The sequence below is a fragment of the Leucopleurus acutus genome, assembly GCF_964270905.1.
Source record: "Leucopleurus acutus genome assembly, chromosome: 2".
NCBI lineage: Eukaryota > Metazoa > Chordata > Mammalia > Artiodactyla > Delphinidae > Leucopleurus > Leucopleurus acutus.
The window spans coordinates 118,024,679-118,050,695 of NC_139143.1; the positions used below are offsets into that span (position 1 = coordinate 118,024,679).

The 26,017-nt window shown below is 35.2% G+C and overlaps 1 protein-coding gene across 1 annotated transcript in view; it reads left to right on the forward strand.

Moving 5' to 3' along the window:
• The window catches only part of COL24A1 (collagen type XXIV alpha 1 chain), a gene marked incomplete at both ends in the record, with an annotated part of 398,127 nt that overhangs the window by 227,568 nt on the left and 144,542 nt on the right, over nt 1-26,017 (forward strand). The window contains 4 exons of the mRNA XM_082834714.1: nt 10,059-10,112; nt 13,549-13,602; nt 20,446-20,499; nt 21,783-21,836. Of these exons, the coding sequence (XP_082690840.1) occupies nt 10,059-10,112; nt 13,549-13,602; nt 20,446-20,499; nt 21,783-21,836 (216 nt within the window). The remainder of the gene's footprint in view (nt 1-10,058; nt 10,113-13,548; nt 13,603-20,445; nt 20,500-21,782; nt 21,837-26,017) is intronic.

Genomic DNA, 26,017 nt, shown 5'->3' on the forward strand with positions numbered 1-26,017 from the left:
AAGGAAGTGAACTCAAGTCCTTCTACTCTGCCATCTTGTCCTTGTCTCCTGGCACTTATATTCTTGCAGCACCCAGCTCTACCCCATTTGCTAAAGCTGCTTATCCTGGGAAAGCTCACATGGGGCCCTGGAACGAACACACAGACCAAGACCTTTCTTAAAGGATGATGTGGGCGGCTTATCTCTGCTTCCAGTACTGCTGCTCTATCTAACTTATTCACTCATTCAAATTTATTCGCCCATTCATTCAACATATATTTATTTTCTTCTATATTCCAGGCAATGTATTAGACATAGGGGATTCAGTATCAGACAGGACATCATCCTGGCTTTACAATGCATACAAACTGATAAACTTAAAGTCATGTCTTCCTAAATGGTGAAGGATGAGACACAGTGAGCTAAAGTAATTTAATCCAAGTCACACCGTCAAAGGAATATATCCTTAGCTTATGGATTTTGTTTGAAAATAGGAGTGAAATGGTCCATAGATTAGCTATTTGGAAACCGTGATGTATTTACAAATGAACAGAAAGGTTTATTCATTCTCGTCAAGTCATAAAATTACCCCCAAATGAAAAGGTCTGAAGAAACATTGTGGGTGATAAATAAATAAATGGACAATATCCTCCTTTTGACGGTACACTTTCTTTTTCACGTATAGGACAGTTCTTTAAGTTTTCTTTTTTTCATCCTGCTCTCTAAATATTATTGGTCTTGGCCTTTTCCTTTTCTCAATGTACATCCTTTCTTTGGTGACTCATTTACTCTCTTTACTATTTGCTGATGATTCTCAAATATCTTTTTGCTCTAGACCTGCTTACACAATTGTATAGTGTCTCATATTGTCTCATATTTATCATTTCTAAAAAGGAATTCCTCTTTCTTACCCAGATATGTTATACACGAAAGTTTCTTTCCACTTTTCTACATCTTCCTCTTATCTGTCTAAACTGACAGCCATCTGTATCATTCTCTTCTTGGACAGAAGCATGGGAACTTGAGGTAGAGAAATAAATGCTAGTTATGAACACACATTTTCCCATGTTGTGCTTGAAGTGATTTTCTCATGTCTGGCTGACCTTCTGTTTCTCCTACCCTCCAAGATTGTACTAGATTGAACCATGAAAAATTACCATTCTTAAGGTTAAAAAAATAGTCAAATATCAGCAGTTACATATAATATAACTAATTACTACCTTTGTTGTGGTAAGATGACTTATAAAATTCTCTTATTTTTAAACAAAAAGTAAACACAATAGTACTAATGCAAACATCGAAGTTAATATGTTTCTAAGATAAAACAGAACTAAATCCTAGGGAATTAGCTTTATATATTATATTTTCAAGTGAATTTGAGGAGGTTGGGGGTCTGAAATTCTTTATCCTATAAATACAGTTGTTTCTACATTGAAAAGAAAATTTGAAACAATGTAGAGTAGTTTTAAACTACAGTTGAAGGCACAGTGATTTTTTAAAGATAATTGTCAAGTCTAAGAACTTCATGTAAAGTTTTTTAAACATTTTAGCTTCAACTAGGAAATATCCTAATTTTATATCAGTCTTCAGTGAATAAGTAGGATGTGGTTACTTTAAAAAATAGAACCTGAGTATTTTAGAGTTTTTACTGACTTTTGGGAAAAAATAGTATTTCTTTTCAATTCTAAGAAGTGATTTATTATACATAAGTCTTTTTGAGTTTCCACTTTAGCTAACAAAATCTTTAAATAGACTATTATATATTCCATTTTGCAAAAAGTGAATGTTTTCATTTATCGTAGAGTTACCTAGCTCTTGACACATAGCATGGCATGTTCTAGCTAAAAGCTTTTTTTTTTTTAATGTGTGTTAGACATGGAATCAGTGTTTTGAAACTTCTTTTAATGAAAATTCTTGATCAAAAAGTATAAATTGCTGATAATTCTTATAAGCGGAGGCTATGGCTTCAATGACTGCTTTGTATTTCCCTTAAATACTCAACAGAAATGGTTTGGGTTTTGTGGGCCATAAAGTCTCTGTCCCAACTACTCAGCTCTGCCTTCATAGGGTGAAAGCAGCCATAGGCAATAGGTAAACAAAAGGTCATGGCTGTGTTCCAGCAAATCTTTATTTCCAAAAAACACGCAGCCAGCCCCTCCTACTTTGATATTCTATAGTGATTTATCCCACAGAAATTTTTGTTATCTGCTTTACATTTTAGTTATTAATTGACTAGTATAGTATCTTATATATGATAAATAATTAAGAACTAATGAAATAAGAATGAAATTTTATGCATTTCATCTTTGGGAAAATGTACATCCTTCTAATACTACTTAGAATATTTCTGCAGAAGTGTCTAACTTGACAACAGAGGTTAAAAAACTGAAGAAAAGTATTGGGAGGAATCAGTCTTAATAAAACATCAAATCAAGCCAAGAATAAAATTGAGTCATTGTGATGGTTTTAAAATATGTCTGCAAATTCTTTGATGTTCCCCCTTCCGAAAGATAGTCTTATTTCACTCTCAGTGTGGAGTGGACTTCATGACTCGCTTCTAATGAATAGGCTATGGCAGAAATAGCTGTGTGTGACTAGGTCATAATAGACATTGCGGCTTCTTCCTTGCTCACTCTCTCTCTTGGATTATTCACCTGGGGTGGGGGGGGGGTGGGAACCTACTGCCATGAAGTCAGGCCATACGGAGGCCTACATAGCGAGAAACTGAGGCCTCCAGCTAACAGCCTTCTTGGAAATGGATTCCCTAGTCTCAGTCAAGACTTCAGATGACTGCAGCTTATGTCATATCTTGACTACAACCTCATGAAAAACTCTGAGCCAGAACTCAGAAAAATTCTGAGATAAGCACTAGTGAATTCTTGACTGACAGAAACTGTGAGATAAGTATTTATTGTTTTAAGCCATGACTTTGGGGTAATCTGTTCTGCAGTAATAGATAACTAATACAATAATATAAAAGATTTCAACATTTGTTTTGAAATGAATAAGAATGAATTGAAAGGAACAGAAATGGAGGCCATCCATATTTTTCTTCTGATGATCCATAGATTAAAAATATGAACAAATTATGCCCATTTCCACATACCCATAATTTGCATTTGAGCACTTTAAAATTGAACAAATAACTTTCTGCCCTTGACTCTCGTTGGCATATGTGGCACTTAAGGTTTCATGGGTAAAAATTAGAACAAGTCATAGCACCATAATCTGTCCTTTTAAACAGTGTTTCTGCAATAAGAGAAGGTTATAGGGCACCTTTGCCTAATACATGTCTCTCTGCTGTGAGTTCTGTAACTCACAAAGCATTCCCAGTGCAAGGAATCTGCCTAGAGACAACTGGCTAGGACATAGACCTTGGGAGCGTGTAAAACCTGCCAATATCTTCTCTCTGATACAGATGTGTTGAATTAGTCTGTTTTCTTTTAAAAACAAAACAAAACTCATTTTATGAAATAGAGCAAAAAAAAATTAAGTTTTGAATATAATTTCCTTCTATTTAGAAGAGTATTTTTCTATTGTAGATGAGTTTCTTTTATTTGGCAGATAGAACAAAAATTAGATTCTAAATAAAATAATTTTCAAACTATGTCCTCAAGCAATTATTGTGCCTCCTCCTTTTTGCCGTCAAACTTCCTAAAAGAATAAACTACACAGTTGTTTTCCACTTTCTCCTCACTTGTATTCTCTTTGGCAAAATTACATCCAAACACACAAAACGTACTGAAATTGTTCTTAAAGGTCACCGCCAGCCTTCTAATTGCCAAATCCTATGACTTTGTCTCAACAGTCATCCTTCTCAACCCTTCCACATAACACTGATATCTTGCTATCTGAAACTTTTCCCTTCTTAAACTTTCCTTGCACATTCCTGATTCTCCTCTCTTCCTTTTGTTTTTCCTTCTGTCTCTTGCTTCCAAAGAATTTTCATTAAAATTCTCTCCTGTTTTTCTTCTGTTATTACTGTATGTACTGCATCGTTCTTATGATTTCAGGAATTGATTTTTCTATGGACTCACAAATTAATATTTCAGGATAGACTCTCTGATTGTCCCATGAGCCATAATTGTCAATTAAGAGCCATAATTGTCCCATGGCTTAATTCATCATCTCTCCTCTGACACTGGCTTCTCCCCTGAGCTACTGTTTCTTTGAGTCATGATACCATTGTCATAAGAGTCATTACACTTAAACTAGACTATTACAATAGCTTCTAACTGTTTACACCATTTTGTATCTTTTTCCCATTTCCACACATTGAACACAGTGTTGTTAAATTACTGTCCATTCAGTACAGATACGATTACATTCCTCCTTTACTCAAACCGACAATGATTCTTCAACAAACACAAATTTTTCTTCAAATACCACAAATACAAATACACTTGGCAGTCAAAGCCCTCAATAGTATATCACCATATCTATCCCAGTCTCTTTCCTACACATATCCTGTTTGCCAGACAATCTGGATTTGCTTTATGTTTGACATATGTTTCATCATTTGCTACCTCCCATTTTCTGTTCAGATCATTCCCTCTACGTTGAATACACTTTCACCATTTATCTTGTCAACAGTTGGCCGTACCTCAAATATTGTGTTCTCTGTAAAGCTTTTCCTTATGTTCTCAACCAGACATAATCTCTGCTGCCTTTGCATTATATAGGATTTTATTTTTCTTCTCTTAACTTACAGAAAATATGCTTTTCCTCATCCAACTTACTAGATTATGAACGCCTTATTATATTTCACTCATCTTTGTAACCTCTACCACTCTTAGCACAGAGCTTGTTACATGAACACATAAATATGTGTTTAATTTTATTTTCTTCAGATCATTTTGCACTTATTGAATAAGTTGATTTGCAATCGAAACCAGAGGTTGGTTCAGTGCACTTTATACCATCTTCATTTATAAAAAGATTTCTGTGAGACTAACTTTTGAATAAGCCAATTGAGATAGCTTACAAAGTTTTTCAATTAAACATAGTTTAATTTAATGTATTTTTAGGAGAATATTAACAGCTATAACAAATAAACCTAAAAATTTTTGTAGGCTTAACTTGATAAGAAGTTGTTTTTGCTCATGTTACTAGTCCAGTGTGGGTATTACCAGGTAGCTCTCTCTGACAAAGTGACTGAGATGCCCGGCTTCCTTTTTTCTTATGGCTCCACCATCTCCTAGGGGCTTTAGTACATAGGTTAGAAGAAAGTGAAGGAAAATCACCTGTTTTTCAGGCAAACAAGTACCAGATTTCATCAATTCTAAAATACAAGTTGCATCAGTCACATTAGGCTAAGTTTTGCTGCAGAAAGAAATACCCTCAAAATATCAGTGGCTTATGACAACAAGTTTGCTTGTTACTTGCACTCTGTCCGCTGTTGGTTGGCTGTGGCTCTATCCATCTCTTCTGCATTCTGACACCTAGGCTTCAGGAGCAGCTCCTATCTGGGACATGGCTGACCTCAGGGTAGAAGGAAAAAAAGAAACTGGCTTAAAAAAAAAAAGTGGCACATATCACTACCACACACACTCACTTTTATTTGGTCAAAGTAAGTTACATAGAGAAGCCAGATGTCAACAAGATGGAGGACTATATTTTTGCCATTGACACCGCAAGCCACATGGCCAAGGCTGACATCAGAAATGCAGGGATGTGTACTCTTTCGACAGAAAGGAGCAGTGAATATTTTTAACAATAATACAATTTTTTTCACATTTTAGTATTTGTAAAATTAGGATGTTTCTTACAATCAGTGGTGAATTAAATTACTTGGAAGAATCTTTTTCTCTTTAGAGATACAAAAGTAATAGTGCATCTTACAATCAATAACATCCTAGGTTTAAGGAAATTTGAGAGGCCTCAACTCTAAATGTGTTCATCTGATTCACCTGTTGATTTCCAGGTGTGTGGATAGTTTTCAGATTAAACAGTAATATAGATTTAAAGAGTAAGTAGATACAAAGCCTGTGTAGTTCAGATTCTTTACTACTGGTCTAAACCTGTTTTAGAGGGCTTATTTTCAGTTCTGTAGTAGGAATAGCTATAAAAACATTAGAAAAAATGAGTGAGAGAATTTTCAAAGAGGAGAAAACAGAGAAATAATGAGTGTACTAGAGTAGAGAGCTTAGAAATATGCCATGGATAAAATGTTATAAAAATGGCACCACAGATTTTTTTGGATTTGACACCGAAAGCAAAGACAATAAAAGCAAAAATAAACAAGTGGAACTACATCAAACTCGAAAGCTTCTGCAGAGCAAAGGAAATCATTAACAAAATGAAGAGGCAACCTAGTGAATGGAAGAAAATGTTTGCAAATCATATATCTGATAAGGAGCTAATATCCAAAATATATAAAGAACTCATACAGGGCTTCCCTGGTGGCTCAGTGGTTGAGAATCTGCCTGCCAATGCAGGGGACACGGTTTCGAGCCCTGGTCTGGGAGGATCCCACATGCTGCAGAGCAACTAGCCCCGTGAGCCACAACTACTGAGCCTGTGCGTCTGGAGCCTGTGCTCCGCAACAAGAGAGGCCGCGATAGTGAGAGGCCCGTCCACCGCGATGAAGAGTAGCCCCCGCTTGCCACAACTAGAGAAAGCCCACGCACAGAAACGAAGACCCAATGCAGCCAAAATAAATTAATTAATTAATAAACTCCTACCCCCAACATCTTCTTTAAAACAAACAAAAAAAAAACGACCAAAAAAAACCTCATTAGAATACAGCAATAATTGACAGAATCTATAGAAAACACACTGGGCTACTTGAAGAGGTAGTATAGCATTATAAAAAAGAAAAAAAAAAAGAACTCATACAACTCAATAGCAAAAAAAAAGCAATTTGATTTTAAAATGAGCAGAGGGTCTGAATAGGTATTTCTCCAAATGAGATGTACGGATGGCCAACAGGCAAAGGAAAAGATGCTCAACATCACTAATCATCAGGGAAATGCAAATCAAAACCACAATGAGATATCACCTCACAGTTGTTAGAATGGCTGTTATAAAAGATAAGAAATAACAAATGTTTGTGAGAATGTGGAGAAAAGGGAACCCTCGTGCACAGTTGGTGAGAATGTAAACTGGTGCAGCCACTGTGGAAAACAATATGGAGGTTCCTCAAAAAATTAAAAATAGAACTACCATATGATTCCACTTCTAGGTATTTATCTGAGGAAAACAAAAGCATGAATTTGAAAATATATATGCACCCCCATGTTCACTGAAGCATTGTTTACAATAACCAAGATATGGAAACAACCTTTTTAAGTTTCCATCGATGGATGAATGGGTAAAGAAGATGTGGTTTATGTGTACAATGGAACACTACTCAACCATAAAAAGGGTACATCTTGCCATTTGTGGCAACATGGATGAGCCTTGAGGACATTATGCTAAGTGAAATAAGTCAAAGACAAATACCATATCATCTCACATATATGTGGAATCTAAAAAAAATATTTTTTAAACCAAGCTCATAGATACAGAGAATAGACTGACGGTTGCCAGAGGCAGGGGCTGAGGGGTGGGCAAAATAGGTGAAGGGGGTCAAAAGGTACAAATTTCCAGTTATAAAATAAGTAAGCCACGGGGATGTAATGTACAGCATAGAAGCTATAGTTAATAATACTGTATTGCCTATCTGAAAGTCGCCAAGAGAGTCAATCTTAAATGTTCTCATCACAAGAAAAAAATTCTGTAACTGTGTATGGTGATGAGGGATATTAACTAGACTTATTGTGGTGATCATTTCACAATATATACAAATATTGAATCATTATGCTGACACCTAAAGCTAATATATTGTTGTATGTCATTTATAGCTCGATAATTTTTTTTAAAAGATTGACACCACAAATTAATGGGAAAAGTAAATTTTAGTACGTATAGTATTTGGAAAACTGGGTCACTCTGTGGAAAAAATTTAGTTGGATCTCTATCTCACCCCTGGTGAAAAAGATGGACTCCAGATGGATTAAAGACCTACCTTAAAAAGTTAACACTAGGGCTTCCCTGGTGGCTCAGTGGTTGAGAGTCCGCCTGCCGATGCAGGGGACACGGGTTCGTGCCCCGGTCCGGGAAGATCCCACATGCCACCGAGTGGCTGGGCCCATGAGCCATGGCCGCTGAGCCTGCGTGTCTGGAGCCTGTGCTCCGCAACCGAAGAGGCCACAACAGTGAGAGGCCCACGTACCACAAAAAAAAAAAAAAAAAAAGTTAACGCTAGTAGAAAAGAATGCCCATTACCTAATGACATAAAGGTAGAGGAAGGCTTCTTAAACAAGATCCAGAAAATACAAATCATAAGGCAAAAAATGGTTGGATGTGGCTACATCAAAATTAAGGATTTCTATCAATGAAGGATGTCAAAATAATCTCACAGGTGATGAATCACAAGAAGGAATTTATAACATCTAAAACCAGCAAGGAGTTTATACCTTGAATGAATAAGAATTCCTGAAAATTATCACAAAAAAATATAGGCAACCTCAGGAGCAAAATTTGGACAAAAGATATGGATAGAAATTGCACAAAAATTGCATTCTTTTTGTAGTAGGTCTTTGAAATCTAGTGTGCCTTTTACATTTAAGTACATGTCAATTTGGACTAGCCACATTTCAAGTGTTCAATAGCCACTTACACTCATCTACCTTAGAAAGCTTCTTAACTCATCTGCCTCATCTGTTAAAGGGAAATCATGATAATACTACCAAATATAGTTGTTGTGAGGATTAAATCAGACATACAGGAAGTATTTAACGTATGTTAATGTATACATAGTCACCAGATAGATAGATAGATATGGATGAGGATATAGATATTGGGTTGGCCAAAAAGTTCATTTGGGTTTTTCTGTAAGATCTTAACGTAAGAGCAGGAAAAACACGAACAAACTTTTTGGCCAACCCAATTTTTGTGGATAAGATCATGCCCCATACATTAACTTCAGGTAGCTTCAACACAGCAAACCATTTTTTCATGATTCAGGTACGTTCTATATGCTAATATGTAATATTATATAATCTAAATAGTGTCTTTGCTTGGTAGCTATTGCAAAAGAAAATGTTTCATACATTTTTAAATAAAAGAAAATAACTTCATAATTGAAGACAGTCAGGGAGAAGGATTATACGCTTGTTGTAAAGCTTGTTCTGCATTACCATTTTTGCTTTCTACACTGCTTGAAGTAGAATCCATAGAGACAAAGGTAGAGGCACCCTGAGCGTTGTTCACTCTGAAACAGTGGTACTGATTGCCTTCTTTCACTTCTTCTGCGAAATTCGTTCTTTACTTCAAGCTATTTTCTCCACCTAGAACTCTCTTCCTCCTTTCTGCGCTTGGCTGGCTGGCCTCTTTTTATTCTTCAGCTTTCAGTTTAAATGTCAGGTCTCAGGTTTACCCTGACCATCTTTCCTAAAATAGGTCTTGTCTTTTATTCTCCACCTCAGCATCACAGTTTCCTTTGTGAACCTGTATCATAATTTATAAATGTTCACTTTCTAATTTAGTTGTTTCTGTTACAAGACTTTTTGCCTCCTCGGGGCAGGGCCTAGATCTCCTTTTGCTTCCTAATGAAATCTCAGCAAGCAACAGAGTGCGTGGCACAAAGTAGGCACCAAATATTTTTGAATGAATTAATGAGTGGGTATGTGCTATTCCCTCATGTGTTGAGGAGCTTTCAAAGAAGGAAGTCACAGAAATGATTTCTTAAGCTAGTGTATCCACACCAAGAATCTACAAAAACAGCAGGAGTTTTTATGACATCCACTGGACTGTAAGTTCTACAAGGATAGGGACTATGTTTGAATTTGAAACTCAGTGCCTCCCGGCAGCCAGCCTTTCACATATTAGACATTCATATATATTTGTTGATTAACTGAATAATTAATTCTGATGTGAAGTCTTAGGCCGGATGCCTATACCAGGAGGAATTTTACTCTAAGATAAAATTTAGGATGAGTTAGAAAGAAACATCATGTTTATAGGTGATTTAAAACCAGGATGCTATAATAGTAATACAATATATGTGTATTTTCTGTTATATTTTTTCCTAAAAGGGACCTGTTGGTTCACCTGGAGAAGTTGGAATGACTGGAAGCACTGGTGAAAAGGTAATTTCTTTCATTGTTTTGTTCAGTAGTAAGGATTCTAAGCTAAACTCAAAGGAGAGACAGTCATGATATTTTATGAATTAGAAATTAGAAATTACTCATAACTTAAAATGCATTACCTGTACTGAATCTCTTAAATATATTGAAATATAGCTGATAGCATGTATGTTTCTAATTTTTAAAAGGCAGAGTACTCTTTTGGCTATAATGATGTGCTCAGAAGAGAAAAGATGAAATTGATGGTCTAGGTTTATGACTAGAAAATATTTAAATCTACTTATGAGAACAAGCTCCTAAAGGAAACAGTTTTGAAAGTGAAGAATAAGTTATCACTTTCCCTGATCCAAGTTTCAGTCACAAACTCTTTATATCCTCTTGGAATTCAGTATGAAGTTTTTCAAAGATCTTTTTGGCTATTGTGATGGAAATTGTAATTTGCTTAAGAATTTCCTAGAAATAATTATCTTGGGAGTGATTTTCCATATTGAATTTCAAATTTAGGAAAGTCTTTTTTAAAAAAAATAAGTAATTCTTTATTTGAAACCAGCAAGGACATTTTCTTGAATTTTTTTTAATAGAATCTTATAATGAACTAGAAGGTAATAAACCAAAAACTTCAAGTCTTTGACTGAAACCTGACTTGCTGACTATAAAGCAGAAGCATGATAGTCTAATGTGCAAGGCTACTGTTTGTGAGTAATTAAGTAGAGCCAGGATTAGAAGTAAATTAGATAATATTCCAGTTATTTCCATCTGAAATTTTTAATTTAAGTCAAACTCAACATATTGGCTTGGCCAAAAGGTTCCTTCAGTTTTTAAGTAAAAAATAAAAGACACATTTTTCATTTTCACCAAGAACTTTATTGAACAACTTATTCACTGTTTTGTTCCACTACCTTCTCCCATTTTTCTGGCAACTTCATAATTCCATCTTCCCAAAACTTTTTATCATTTTTGAGCAACGAACTGTTCCAGGTGCCTTTTACAGTCTTCCAGGGAAGGTGCAATGTCTGGTGAATACGGCGGATGAATCAGAACTTCCCAGCCAAGTTGTAACAGTTTTTATTTCTTGTCATCAGAGAAACGTGTGGTCTTGCGTTGTCCTGATGGAAGATAATGAGTTTTCTGTTGACTAATTTCGGACGCTTTTTATCCAGTGCTGCTTTCAGTTGGTCTAACTGGGAGCAGTACTTGTTGGAATTAATCGTTTGGTTTTCTGGAAGGAGCTCATAATAGAGGACTCCCTTCCAATCTCACCATATGTACAGCATCAACTTCTTTGGATGAGACTGGCCTTTGGTGTGGTTGGTGGTGGTTCATCTCACTTGCCCCACCATCTCTTCCATTCCACATTATTGTACAGTTTCCACTTTTCATAGCCCATCACAATTTGTTTTAAAAACAGAACATTTTTATTATGTTTTACTAGAGAATCACATGCAGAAATATGGTCAAGAAGGTTTTTTTTGCTTAAATTATGTGAAACCCAAACGTCAAAGCAATTAGTATAACCAAGCTGGTGGAAATGATTTTCAACACTGGATTTGGATATTGTGCTATAACGTTGATTGTTCTCAGTTAATGTCTTGATTTGATTGCTATCAACTTCAACTGGTCTACCCAACTGTGGAGCATTGTCCAGCAAGAAACCTCTAGCACAAAACTTCGCAAACCACTTTTGAGACGTTTGATCAGTCACAGCACCTTCTCCATACACTGCACAAATCGTGTTTTTGCGTTTCAGTTGCATTTTTACTTTTCTTGAAAGAATAAAGCATAATATGCAGAAAAATGTTGCTTTTTTCTTCCATCTTCAGTATTAAGATGGCTACACAAAAATTCACCAATTTTGATAATATTTTTAAATGCACGCTGATATGACAGCTGTCATAATACAATCTAACAAAATTGTTTCGAATGAAGTTAAAGACAACTAAGTGCTACTAGAGCCATCTTACGGAAAAAAACAAACGTACCTTTTGGCCAACCCAGTATTTAAAATTCATCATTTTTTTCCCACATCCAAACTGGTCTCTTCCCAATTATCTCATTTCTATCAGTATGCCTTATACCTAACTCTATTCTTCCAGTCTTCCAGAATAGATAGAGTGCACCCATCTTTGCATTTCCCTTTTCCTCCATCCTCTATGCCTAATCTTTTAGCAGTTCTTAGAGTTTTTTCTTTACAATTTGTCCTTTCTAATAGTCAATCCAAAGCTACCGCCTCAGATGTACTCTTATTAGTTTATCTTAAATTTACCCTCTATCATATTTACGCTACCCTTTCCCTATCTTTTAATCCAGCCTACATACTATAAGCAGAAGACTAATTCTGATGGGTCATGATAAAGCATTTTGAAGAACCTTCATTAGCCTCCCTATTGTTGAAGTCTGTTAACAGCTCTACTTTGCTGTCAAGATACTATGTGATTTTGGCTTAATCAGTTCATCCAACAAATTTTCTAATATTCTCCAGTATAAACCTTTCTTGCTCCCCATCTCATATTTCATACTTGTCCCTATTCTTATTCTTACTGTTTTCTTGGTTTAGAGTATCCTCTCCCCTTCCCTCTATTTATTCAAAGCCAAACTATACTACTCAATTAAATTCCTATCTCCTCTGTAAAGTCTTTCCAGATTATTCTAATCCTTCCTGATTTCTTCCCTTCCTGGGCTTAGAATAAGTACCACACGATTTAAAATTTCATTGTCCTTTAATTGATTCATCTTTGTTAATGTCATGTTTTCAATTACTTGAGGGTAGAGTCTAAGTCAAATATCTGTTATATCTCTCCAACTCTCACTTAGTACATTAAAAGTGATTGATATATACTTGTTGATTTTTTTATTAATATAACAAATATAAAATGACATCAGTTCAAAAAATTTAGATGGTTTTGTACTTCTTTCATTCTGGTTTAGTTACTTCTGTATTAGGTTAAATTTTCTACACTAACATGTTGAAAAGTCTTGGAATTTTAATGTAAATCAGTTTAGACCTTTAATCTGCTGTGGCATATGTGATTATGATTATGCTTAATTGTGATGGACAGATTACAGAAATAAAATTTTGTTCAATGGTTATACACTTAATTTTTACAATATGCTTTCATACTTTTACAGTTCTTATATTTTATATGTCTCAAAATTATAAGAATTTCTACTTGCAAAACTAGAATACGATGCATGCTCAATTTTAAATCTTGATTATTCATAATTTCTATTTTCATCATTTTAATAAGACTTTTTAGTATTTTATCCCTTAAAAAGTATCTTAAGAGAATTTTTATTAAAAGCCTAACAACTTTAGGGTAAAAATGCAAAATTTGTAATTTTAAAAATTACTGAAAATTAGGATGAGTTTCCTGTCTAGGCTTAGCTCATTCATGACTAATTAACATGACTCAATGTTTTTATTTTGTCTTTGTTTTAAAAGGGAGAACGTGGAAATCCAGGGCCATTAGGTGCCCAGGGGGAAAAGGGCGTTATGGTAAGAGCTCAGTGATTTGAAAGATATGTGTCCAAAGAACATAATAAAGTTAAGGCATTCCAAAGGTGGAATTGCCTTGAATGAAGTTTTAAGTAAGTGAAAAATGCTATTTTGTGGTAAATTTCCATTAGAATTTTCTTCTACTCTAAACAGTTTACCATTCAGAATGCTGATTGGCACTGAAAAGCATGCAACTCACATGGCTAGGTCTAATGAGCCTATAGTTTTAAGAGAAGAATTAAACCATCCTAAGTTAGCTTAAGTGGATGAAGAAGAAAATTCAATTAGAATTCTACTTTTTTTTTTATAGCTTATAGTTTATATGGCATATATCATCATTGCCACTTTTCCATGAGTTTGTGGTCACAATGTAATTATTTGATACATGGAAGAGCAGAATGCAGAATTCATCTTACATTCTTTTATCTTTAAGATAGTAATAGCTGATAAATTTTATATCTAGATTGCAGTTTTTCATTTATTAAAGTTTCTAAATGTGATAGAAATGAGCAATTATTTTCAATTAAAGAATTTTGCTTTCAGAAAATATATTGTGATGGATCTGGTGTACCTAATGCTATCTACAAATTCATTGTACATAAATTTTTGCTCAGTTTTAACTTCTGTATTATGAGTAGAGCGCTGTAAGATTATTTTTTTACCTATCTCCAATTGCTGTCAACTAGGAAGTTTAATATACCCATAAGGCTAATTAATTTCACAAATTATTGACTCCTAAGGCATTCTCTGAATCATTTGAATATGGTTAAACCACAAAGGGCATGTTCCTTCTGAAATTTGACAGGCTAAAATATTTGTACACATTCACATTTCTTTTATTTTTTAACATCTTTATTGGAGTATAATTGCTTTACAATGGTGTGTTAGTTTCTGCTTTATCACAAAGTGAATCAGCTATATGTATACATATATCCCCATATGCCCTGCCTCTTGTGTCTCCCTCCCACATTCCCTATCCCACCCCTCTAGGTGGTCACAAAGCACCGAGCTGATCTCTCTGTGCTATGCGGCTGCTTCCCACTAGCTAGCTATTTTACATTTGGTGGTATATATAAATCTATGCCACTCTCTCACTTCATCCCAGCTTACCCTTCCCACCCCTCGGTGTCCTCAAGTCCATTCTCTACATCTGCATCTTTATTCCTGTCCTGCCCCTAGGTTCTTCAGAACCTAGGTTTGTGATTTTTTTCTTTTTGACTTACTTCACTCTGTATGACAGACTCTAGGTCCATCCACCTCACTGCAAGTAACTCAATTTCATTTCTTTTTATGGCTGAGTGATATTCCATTGTATATATGTGCCACATCTTCTTTATCCATTTATCTGTCGATGGACACTTAGGTTGCTTCCATGTCCTGGCTATTGTAAATAGTGCAGCAATGAACATTGTGACACATGACTCTGAATTATGTTTTTTTCAGGGTATATGCCCAGTAAAGCGATTGCTAGGTCGTATGATAGTTCTATTTGTAGTTTTTTAAGGAACCTCCATACTGTTCTCCATAGTGGCTGTACCAATTTACATCCCCTCCAGCAGTGCTACAGGGTTGCCTTTTCTCCACACCCTCTCCAGCATTTATTGTTTATAGATTTCTTGATGATGGCCATTCTGACCTGTGTGAGGTGATAGCTCATTGTAGTTTTGATTTGCATTTCTCTAATGATCAGTGATGTTGAGCATCTTTTCATGTGCTGCTTGGCCATCTGTATGTCTTCTTTGGAGAAATGTCTGTTTAGGTCTTCTGCCCAGTTTTGGATTGGGTTGTTTGTTTTTTGGATATTTAGCTGCATGAGCTGCCTGTAATATTGGAGATTAATCCTTTGTCAGTTGCTTCATTTGCAAATATTTTCTCCCATTCTGAGGGCTGTCTATTCATCTTGTTTATGGCTTCCTTTGCTGTGCAAAAGCTTCTAAGTTTCATTAGGTCCCATTTGTTTATTTTTGTTCTTATTTCCATTTCTCTAGGAGGTGGGTCAGAAAGGATCTTGCTGTGATTTATGTCATAGAGTGTTCTGCCTATGTTTTCCTCTAACAGTTTTATAGTGTCTGGCCTTACATTTAGGTCTTTAATCCATTTTGACTTTATTTTTATGTATGGTGTTAGGGAATGTTCTAATTTCATTCTTTTCCATGTAGCTGTCCAGTTTTCCCAGCACCACTAATTGAAGGGCTGTCTTTTCTCTATTGTATATTCTTGCCTCCTTTATCAAAAATAAGGTGACCATATGTGCGTGGGTTTACCTCTGGGCTTTCTATCCTGTTCCATTGATCTATATTTTCGTTTTTATGCCAGTACCATACTGTCTTGATTACTGTAGCTTTGTAGTATACTCCAAAGTCCTCCCGGATTCCTCCAGCTCCGTTTTTCTTTCTCCAGATTCCTTTGGCTACTCGGGGTCTTTTGTGTTTCCATACAAATTGTGAAATTTTTTGTTCTGGTTCTGTAAAAAATGCCATTGGTAGTTTGATAGGGATTGCACTGAATCTGTAGATTGCTTTGGGTAGTATACTCACTTTCACAATGTTGATTCTTCCAATCCAAGAACATGATATATCTCTCCATCTGTTTGTATCATCTTTAATTTCTTTCATCAGTGTCTTACACTTTTCTGCATGCAGGTCCTTTGTCTCCTTAGGTAGGTTTATTCCTGTATTTTATTCTTTTTCTTGCAAGGGTAAATGGGAATGTTTCCTTATTTTCTCTTTCAGATTTTTCATCATTAGTGTATAGGAATGCAAGAGATTTCTGTGCATTAATTTTGTATCCTGCAACTTTACCAAATGCATTGATTAGCTCTAGTAGTTTTCTGGTAGCATCTTTAGGATTCTCTATGTATAGTATCATGTCATCTGCAAACAGTGCCAGCTCAACTTCTTCTTTTCTGATTTGGATTCCTTTTATTTCTTTTTCTTCTCTGATTGCTGAGGCTAAGACTTCCAAAACTATGTTGAATAAGAGTGGTGAGAGTGGACACCCTTGTCTTGTTCCTGATCTTAGAGGAATTGGTTTCAGTTTTTCACCACTGAGAATGATGCTGGCTGTGGGTTTGTCATATATGGCCTTTATTATGTTGAGATAAGTTCCCTCTGTGCCTACTCTCTGGAGGGTTTTTATCATAAATGGGTATTGTATTTTGTTGAAAGCTTTTTCTGCATGTATTGAGATGATCATATGGTTTTTCTCCTTCAATTTGTTAATATGGTTTATCACATTGATTGATTTGCATATATTGAAGAATCCTTGCATTCCTGGGGTAAACCCCACTTGATCATGGTGTATGATCCTTTTCATGTGCTGTTGGATTCTGTTTGCTAGTATTATGTTGAGGATTTTTGCATCCATGTTCATTAGTGATATTGGCCTGTAGTTTTCTTTCTGTGTGACATCCTTGTCTGGTTTTGATATCGGTGACGGTGGCCTTGTAGAATGAGTTTGGGAGTGTTCCTCCCTCTGCTGTATTTTGGAAGAGTTTAAGAAGGGTAGGTGTTAGCTCTTCTCTAAATGTTTGATAGCATTCTCCTGTGAAGCCGTCTGGTCCTGGGCTTTTGTTTGTTGGAAGATTTTTAATCACAGTCTCAATTTCAGTACTTGTGATTAGTCTGTTTATATTTTGTATTTCTTCCTGGTTCAGTCTCAGAAGGTTGTGCTTTTCTAAGAATTTATTCACTTCTTCCAAGTTGTCCATTTTATTCGCATATAGTTGCTTGTAGTAATCTCTCATGATCCTTTGTATTTCTGCAGTGTCAGTTGTTACTTCTCCTTTTTCATTTCTTAATCTATTGATTTGAGTCTTCTCCCTTTTTTTCTTATCAGTCTGGCTAATGGTTTATCAATTTGCTTATCTTTTCAAAGAACCAGCTTTTAGTTTTATTGATCTTTGCTGTTGTTTCCTTCATTTCTTTTTCATTTATTTCTGAACTGATCTTTATGATTTCTTTCCTTTTGCTAACTTTGGGGGTTTTTGCTCTTCTTTCTCTAATTGGCTTTAGGTGTAAGGTTAGGTTATTTATTTTAGATGTTTCTTGTTTCTTGAGGTAGGATTGTATTGCTATAAACTTCCTTCTTAGAACTGCTTTTGCTGATTCCTATAGGTTTTGGGTCGTCGTGTTTTCATTGTCATTTGTTTCTAGGTATTTTTTGACTTACTCTTTGATTTCTTCAGTGATCTCTTGGTTATTTAATAGCATATTGTTTAGCCTCCATGTGTTTGTTTTTTCACAGATTTTTTCCTGTAATTGATATCTAGTCTCATGGCATTGTGGTCAGAAAAGATACTTGACAATGATTTCAGTTTTCTTAAATTTACTGAGGCTTGATTTGTGACCCAAGATATGATCTATCCTGGAGAATGTTCCATGAGCACTTGAGAAGAAAGTGAATTTTGTTGTTTTTGGATGGAATGTCCTATAAATATCAATTAAGTCCATCTTGTTTAATGTGTCATTTAAAGCTTGTGTTTCCTTGTTTACTTTCATTTTGGATGATCTGTCAGTTGGTGAAACTGAGGTGTTAAAGTCCCCAACTATGATTGTGTTAATGTCGATTTCCCCTTTTATGGCTGTTAGCATTTGCCTTTTGTATTGAGATGCTCCTATGTTCAGTGCATAAATATTTACAATTGTTATATCTTCTTCTTGGATCAATCCCTTGATCATTACATAGTGTCCTTCTTTGTCTCTTGTAATAGTCTTTATTTTAAAGTATATTTTGTCTGATATGAGTATTGCTATTCCAGCTCTTTTGATTTCCATTTGTATGGAATATCTTTTTCCATCCCCTCACTTTCAGTCTGTCTGTGTCCCTAGGTCTGAAGTGGGTCTCTTTTAGACAACATATATACGGTTCTTGTTTTTGTATCCATTCAGCCAGTCTATGTCTTTTGGTTGGAGCATTTAATCCATTACATTTACGGTCGTTATCGATATTTATATTCCTATTACCATTTTCTTTATTGTTTTGGGTTTGTTATTGTAGGTCTTTTCCTTCTCTTGTGTTTCCTGCCTAGAGAAGTTCCTTTAGCATTTGTGGTAGAGCTGGTTTGGTGGTGCTGAATTCTGTTAGCTTTTGCTTGTCTGTAAAGGTTTTAATTTCTCCGTCGAATCTGATTGAGATCCTTGCTGAGTAGAGTAGATCTTGGCTGTAGATTTTTCCCTTTCATCACTTTAAATATGTCCTGCCACTCCCTTCTGTCTTTCAGAGTTTCTGCTGAAAGATCAGCTGTTAACCTAATGGGGATTCCCTTGTATGTTACTTGTTGCTTTTCCCTTGCTGCTTTAATATTTTTTCTTTGTATTTAATTTTTGATAGTTTGGTTAATATGTGTATTGACATGTTTATCCTAGGATTAGTCCTGTATGGGACTCTCTGCACTTCCTAGACTTGATTGACTATTTCCTTTCCCATATTAGGGAATTTTTCAACTATAATCTCTTCAAATATTCTCTCAGTCCCTTTCTTTTTCTCTTCTTCTTACACTCCTATAATTCGAATATTGGTGCATTTAATGTTGTCCCAGAGGTCTCTGAGACTGTCCTCAGTTCTTTTCATTCTTTTTTCTTTATTCTGCTCTGCAGTAGTTATGTCCACTATTTTACCTTCCAAGTCATTTATCCATTCTTCTTCCTGAGTTATTCTGCTATTGATTCCTTCTAGAGAATTTTTAATTTATTTATTTTGTTGATCATCATTGTTTGTTTGCTCTTTAGTTCTTCTAGGTCCTTGTTTAATGTTTCTTGTATTTTCTCCATTCTATTTCCAAGATTTTGGATCATCTTTACTATCATTATTCTGAATTCTTTTTCAGGTAGACTGCCTGTTGCCTCTTCATTTGTTTGGTCTGTGAGATTTTTACTTTGCTCCTTCATCTGCTGTATGTTTCTGTCTTCTCATTTTGCTTAACTCTCTGTGTTTGGGGTCTCCTTTTCACAGGCTGCAGGTTTGTAGTTCCCATTGTTTTTGGTGTCTTCCCCCAGTGGCTAAGGTTGGTTCAGTGGTTTGTGTAGGCTTCCTGGTGGAGGGGACTGGTGCCTGTGTTCTGGTGAATGAGGCTGGATCTTGTCTTTCTGGTGGGCAGGACCATATCCGGTGGTGTATTTTGGGGTGTCTGTGACCTTATTATGATTTTAAGCAGTCTCTCTGCTAATGGGTGGGATTATGTTCCTGCCTTGCTAGTTGTTTGACATAGGGTGTCCAGCACCGTAGCTTTCTGGTCCTTGAGTGAAGCTGGGTCTTAGTGTTGAGATGGAGATCTCTCGGAGAGCTTTTGCCATTCGATATTACATGGAGCCGGGTGGTCTCTGGTCTACCAATGTCCTGAACTCAGCTCTCCCACCTCAGAGGCACAGGCCTGACACCCGGCCAGAGCACGAAGACCCAGTCAGCCACACGGCTGCTGGTCTTTGAGTCCCCTGGAGAGGCCCACATTTCTTAATTATTGAATTCCCTGACATCTGAAAATGATATGGTTTCACAATCTGTATAACATAATATGCATCTATTCATAGCATAACACAACCTGCAGAGATGTGAGATGAATATTCTCTTCTTAGTAGGTTATAATATGTGATTCTGGCTAGCAAATTTCATTTCTAGGCAAAGAGTTTCTAATAAAAGTGTACCCATCTTCTATGTAAACATTTTTTATTTCTGTTGTCTATCTCTGGAACATTTCCTGTGGCCTCTTACTTCTTGGATAGTAGAGGGAGATCTTATCACATTATCATTATTAATTACTATTTATAATTTACTTGTTTGTCTTCAATGAAAATAATTAGATGTGATGGAGAATTTATGTCTTTTATATTTTTGCTTAAATTATAGGGATATCCAGGTCCTCCTGGGGCTCCAGGAGCCATGGGTCCACTGGGATTACCTGTAAGTATAGAAAAGACTTCTCTTCCCAGTCAATGCAAAACACTCTAGAATATATCATGGTATCTTGAACCTCCTCACTTCTACTTGCTCTATTATTTACTGCTCACTTCTCATAGTATAGTTCTGCAACCTAAAATAAAAAATATCTAAACTTTCTTTTGAATAACCACATATAAGAAAACAGAGTCAGTAATCAAGCTTAGACCTATTGGACAAACAAATCACAAGCACAATTTCCAACATGTTGTTCTTAGAAATTTCCACATATTCTCAAACTGATAAAATTCATGGAAAATATATCTTTATTCAAAAACTGAGTTTTGAAAAACTCCATTTGTGGTTACAGAAAGATAATGAAGCCTTGTCTCTACAGAGAAAGTTTGCTTATTAAAATGTGAAAGTTATTGTGAACTTAAATGTAAAGAATATCAGCCTTTGTGATCCCCTAAGCAGAACTATTATCAGAAATGGTTTATGCTGTTTTGTGAAGCTTCTGTTTTAAAGATAAGCCCAATCTTCCAGCATACTGATAGATGTGTCATTGACTTCTAAAATGAGGAAGACTGATCTAGGGAACAGTTGCCAATCTTTTTACTCATGTAAGATAAGAAATAGATTTGAGATCCTGTGAAAGTTCACTGTTTTTGTCTACCTGTGTTATATAGATAAATAAATGTTGTCTTCTAAACACTGGAGACCATTGGGTATAAAAATAATTCATTGTACTTGACTTAGTAACAAATAACAACTTAATCTTCTTTTAGGGCTATTTTTTTGTGGCATGTAAATTTGGAAAATTTTGTGGCATTTGTCATGGTAACAGAAAAAATTCTATTTTTATGTGATGGGATTATCATAAGTATCTAGAGTAATGAGAAAGAAATCTTGCAAAAGTAACCATTGCTTCTTTGATGGACCAGGCATATTAGACTGGTCAGACTGGCTAAGTGGGTGTCTCCCTTATGTGTTGTGCCTCCCACCACCATATGTGCTCATCCTAAAAACTATGTGGTCAGTGAATATTAAATACTTCCCATTTTTTTTCAGGGTGTAAACACTTAGAAATTAAATTTCTCCAAATAGTAGACTATGTCAGAAGCAGAATATTGGGTGAGGGTAGTATGGTATTTGTTTAATAATTAAAGCATATTTTTAAAGGAGACTAATCAATTTTATTTTAAGAATTCCCAAGGAGAATTACATATCATAAGAAAGGTTGTAACTACTGTTCTCGTAACATTCCTGTTAATTCTATAACTGGTTTTAAAATTTTCAACATGTAGGGTCCTGTGGGAGCAAGAGGACCACCTGGGAGTCCAGGTCCTAAAGGACGAAGAGTAAGTTATCTAATCAAGGAAGTGCATTAACCTTTTAAAAAATGGTGTCATAAATAGTGATGCGTTCAGCAAAAATAGCTCTATATCTTCTAGATAATGCTTAGAGGTTGTTGGGTTTTTTCTTGTTTTCATTATATTAGATGACCTACCTACATTAATTTAAATGTAATTCATAATCATTTGTATTTATAAAACCATACTTTTCCATTTTGTGTTTTAGAAATTTCACTTATTGACAAAGAATTCTTCTTTCTTATTCCCAACTTGCAGTTTCATTCTTTGGGGGAATTGTGAACACAAAGATGTTTAAATTATTCTTCTACTCACAAGAGACTTCTATAGCAAGGGATAGTAACAGCATGACAGAATAAGAGTGATAAGAAGTAGAATAAGAATACACAGGATGACTAAGAGTTTATTCACTGTAAATAAGAAGTAATATGTCATCATTGTCTAATAATTATGCATAAGAATTAAATTAAAACCTTTCACTCTTTAAGTCTTTTAAACATAAAATCCCTTTTTTTTCTTTAAAGAAATAAGAACCACCATTTACTGCGTGCCTGTCACGTGCCAGGCACTTTTACATATACCACCTAACCTAATACTCAAACCCACTCTAGGAAGGAGAGGCATTTATCTCAGATATCACAGTTGAGGAAAACGGGGCTCAGAGAGTTTAAGTATATGAACTGTAGACACGCAGGTCTGTGGCACAACCAGGATTCAAACCTTAGTGTGTCTGATTCCAAACCGTATGCTTATTCAATACCCCTATTGAATTTTAGAGTATTTTTCCTTGATTAATTTGAATATGTGGGCTTTAAGAACTCTGTTTTCTCCCTTGGCTTTACCTTGACTTTTACAGCTAATGAAGAAAATATTACAAAATTCTAAAAGCATGGCCTCCAAATAACAAAGTTTTTTTTTTTTTTTTAAACTGCCATTTTCCAGTTGGCAAATGGGAGAAAAAGGCTCAGTTTAAAATAACAACTTTAGGAATTCACTGGCAGTCCAGTGGTTAGGACTTGGTGCTATCACTGCCGTGGCCCAGGTTCAATCCCTGGTCATGGAACTAAGATCCTGCAAGCTGTGCAGCATGGCCAAAAGAAAGAAAAGAAAAGAAAAGAAAATAGGCAAAATAAATAAATAACAACTTTAATTTCATGTGCTGTGTTTTAGGTGAAGATTAAAGAAAGAGAGCAAATTTTTCTGTATTGTCATTTCTTTTCTGAAAAACAGTTTTCCTTTCTGGCTTATGGATTTACAGTCTACAAATAATCCTGATGGCCACATCTATTTTAGCCCAAATGAGATTTAAAATAATAAAATAAAAACTCATGGAAGATGATCTCTACTCTGTCATTTTAGTGGTCTGTACCCTGCCAGCATTCAGTACTTGGTTAGGTCAAATGTGTTTATTCAACTTTGTATTACTCATAGTGGGAAAGTTCAACCAGTTTTGTGAAAGATTTAAAAAAACAGAAATACTTACTTTGGTTAGCTAAGTAATTGAGGTCTTATTGATTATCCAGGCATAAGCCATGTACCTAAGCAAGATATGTTTCTGGACCACTTGTACTGTCTGATAAGTCATATGGAAAGTTCATATTCTCTGCAGTTTTCTAACCTCCCTGTGATCCTTGGGCAAATTATTACTCTTTTCTGATTTGACACTTTGTTTTCAATTCTCACCTCTTCAAGTGTCTATTTTCCTCTCATCCTCCAAATACGTTTTACTGATTTTTTCCCAAATGGCTTCTCATAATTATTTAAAGTTCACCAGTATTTTCTAAACAAGGTCTTTTTGTTTAGAAATAAGGACTTTGTTTAATGCAAAAGTGCTTCCTTTATAGGAGAATATTTCAAATAATCAGTGAACATTGGGAATATCAAAAAGAACTAAAGACCAGAATATTTGGGAAAGAATACAGTATTATGAAGTTCCATTCTAATTATCACCTAATATCTTCTTCTCCCATCAATCCATTCTCCAATCTATTCTCCACTATAGATGTGATCATAATAAATATCCTTTCAAATATTTTTCACTCACAAAAAATGAGAATATATGTCCAGCCCACAGGGATAAATGAAAAAAGTATCTGGCTGGGAATTCCTGTGCCCCAGCCCTTCCTTGCTACCCCAAAGGCTGAGGGAGTCAGTATTTCCAGCACACCTGTAACACTTTATGACACACAACTATGTCACAGTACATTGGAGGGGAAACTAGGCACATTTGCACTAGGAGGCCACACAAAGAACTCTCGTTATGAAACTAGTGCTTGTGTGCCCTTGCTGTTCTGCCTGTGATTTGTACTATTATCATAGGTGAACATGCAAACATCATGAATGGTAGGACCACAACCCAAGGAGTCTGCCTGTCCTTCTGCTTCTCTCCTATCCATCCATCTGCCATTCATCTATCTAACATTTACTGTTATAATAGCGTCTGTCAAACACTCTCTTACTATCATGGAGGATTCAAGTTAACTTTTGCTTAGATCTAAACCACATGGATTTTACGGTTTAATGACTTACAGTCCAGTGGCTTTTAAAGTATCATACAATATTGACAGAGAATAGCAAAAGCTCAGACAAGCAACAATACCTGCCATCTCAGGAAATAACGTAAGCAACTTAGTATTATGAAAATTTTTCTAACTAGTTTTATGAAGATTGTGTAATCCTGCCCCTTATATAACTGAAAAAAATAACAGGATTGGCTGAAAATATTCATGTAGTTTGAGATTGTTTGATGAGAGAGTTACCTGTAGCCAACTTTAACTTTTCCAAAAGAGGATAAAGAAAAGATTAGATTTTTTTTTAAACTTAACCAGAATACATTCTTCAAGAGCTTTATAGGTAGAGATTTTAAGGCAGGTATTAGAAAAAATAACTTTATACCTAATTAGGTACCTATTATAATATTGCTTGTATAATTTTCTTATAGCTTGTCCTGAAGCTTGTTATGTCTCAGGAGTCAAAGAATAACTCCAGGGATAACTTCTACAACCAATATCAAAGTGAAACTTGCAGATATTGATAAAGCTAAGCTTTTAGCTAATTAACCAACCCTTAACTGAAGCATAGAGAAAACCAAACTTTCCTAGAGTTCTGCCAGCCTTAACCTCTTTAACTAGCAACCTCAGGCTTTATAGCCTTTAATTAAATATAATTGTTGTACTTAGACATTTTTTTTAACTTAATGTGGTTACCTTAGTCATCACAGTGGGAGCAGAAACTTCTCTTTCGTTTTTCCCTGTCTAGTCCTGGTTTAGTAAATGAAAAAATAAATGTGAAAGTACTTTTAAGTAAAAATATTTTTTAATGGAAAACATTAAAAAATGAGTGATTATCACTAAAGTATTCCTTAATTTTGGAGGGAGTTCCTTTCACCTATAATACCAATCAGCATTTTACTCGTGTTTAATATTCATTTTGTAAACTTCTTCTAAACTTCACATCCTCTATTTCAGCCTGAATTCACTTGATAACAGGATTACATCTATTTATTTTTTAACACTTGAAAAAATATTATAAACTTAATAAAGCATAGTTATTCAAAGTCTTTAGACATTTAGACATTATGTGAATCAGGTGACTCACTTATATTGATATCTGCAGGCTTCAGTTGCTTCATCTTACAAAGCAGGGTTTAGACTAGTTCAGCCTTGACAATGGGTGATCTATGTGCTGAGGCAGAAACTGGCAGTTAATTATGAGACTTTCTTCCTGAGCTCAGTGCAGCCTTTTCTGCGTATATATCTAGGCAACCACTTAATCTTATTTTTATCTAAGAAATGAGACTTTTTTCAATCATTTTTGGACCAAACAATTTTTAAAAATTCTTTTTAACTTATTACTCTATGTTTGGGGGCCTTTTGAAGCTTTATCCTTATGGCTGCTAACTTTTAAACCTAGACAGAATGACTTCTAACTCTAGCATTAGCCTTCGAGGATTTACCATTGTGGTTGGTTGTCTAGAGTCAAAATTGTTATCTTCTCCCGACTCTCCCCCCTTTCTACCCTAAACAAACTTACACTTCCAATTTGTTTTTATATTAATGCTGTCATAATTCCACTGGTTACTTACTAACAAAATATCCAAGAAAGTCAGAACTTTCATGTTGCAAAGGAGTTAAGTGCCTAGTTACCAGTGGATACATTTCTAGATCTTA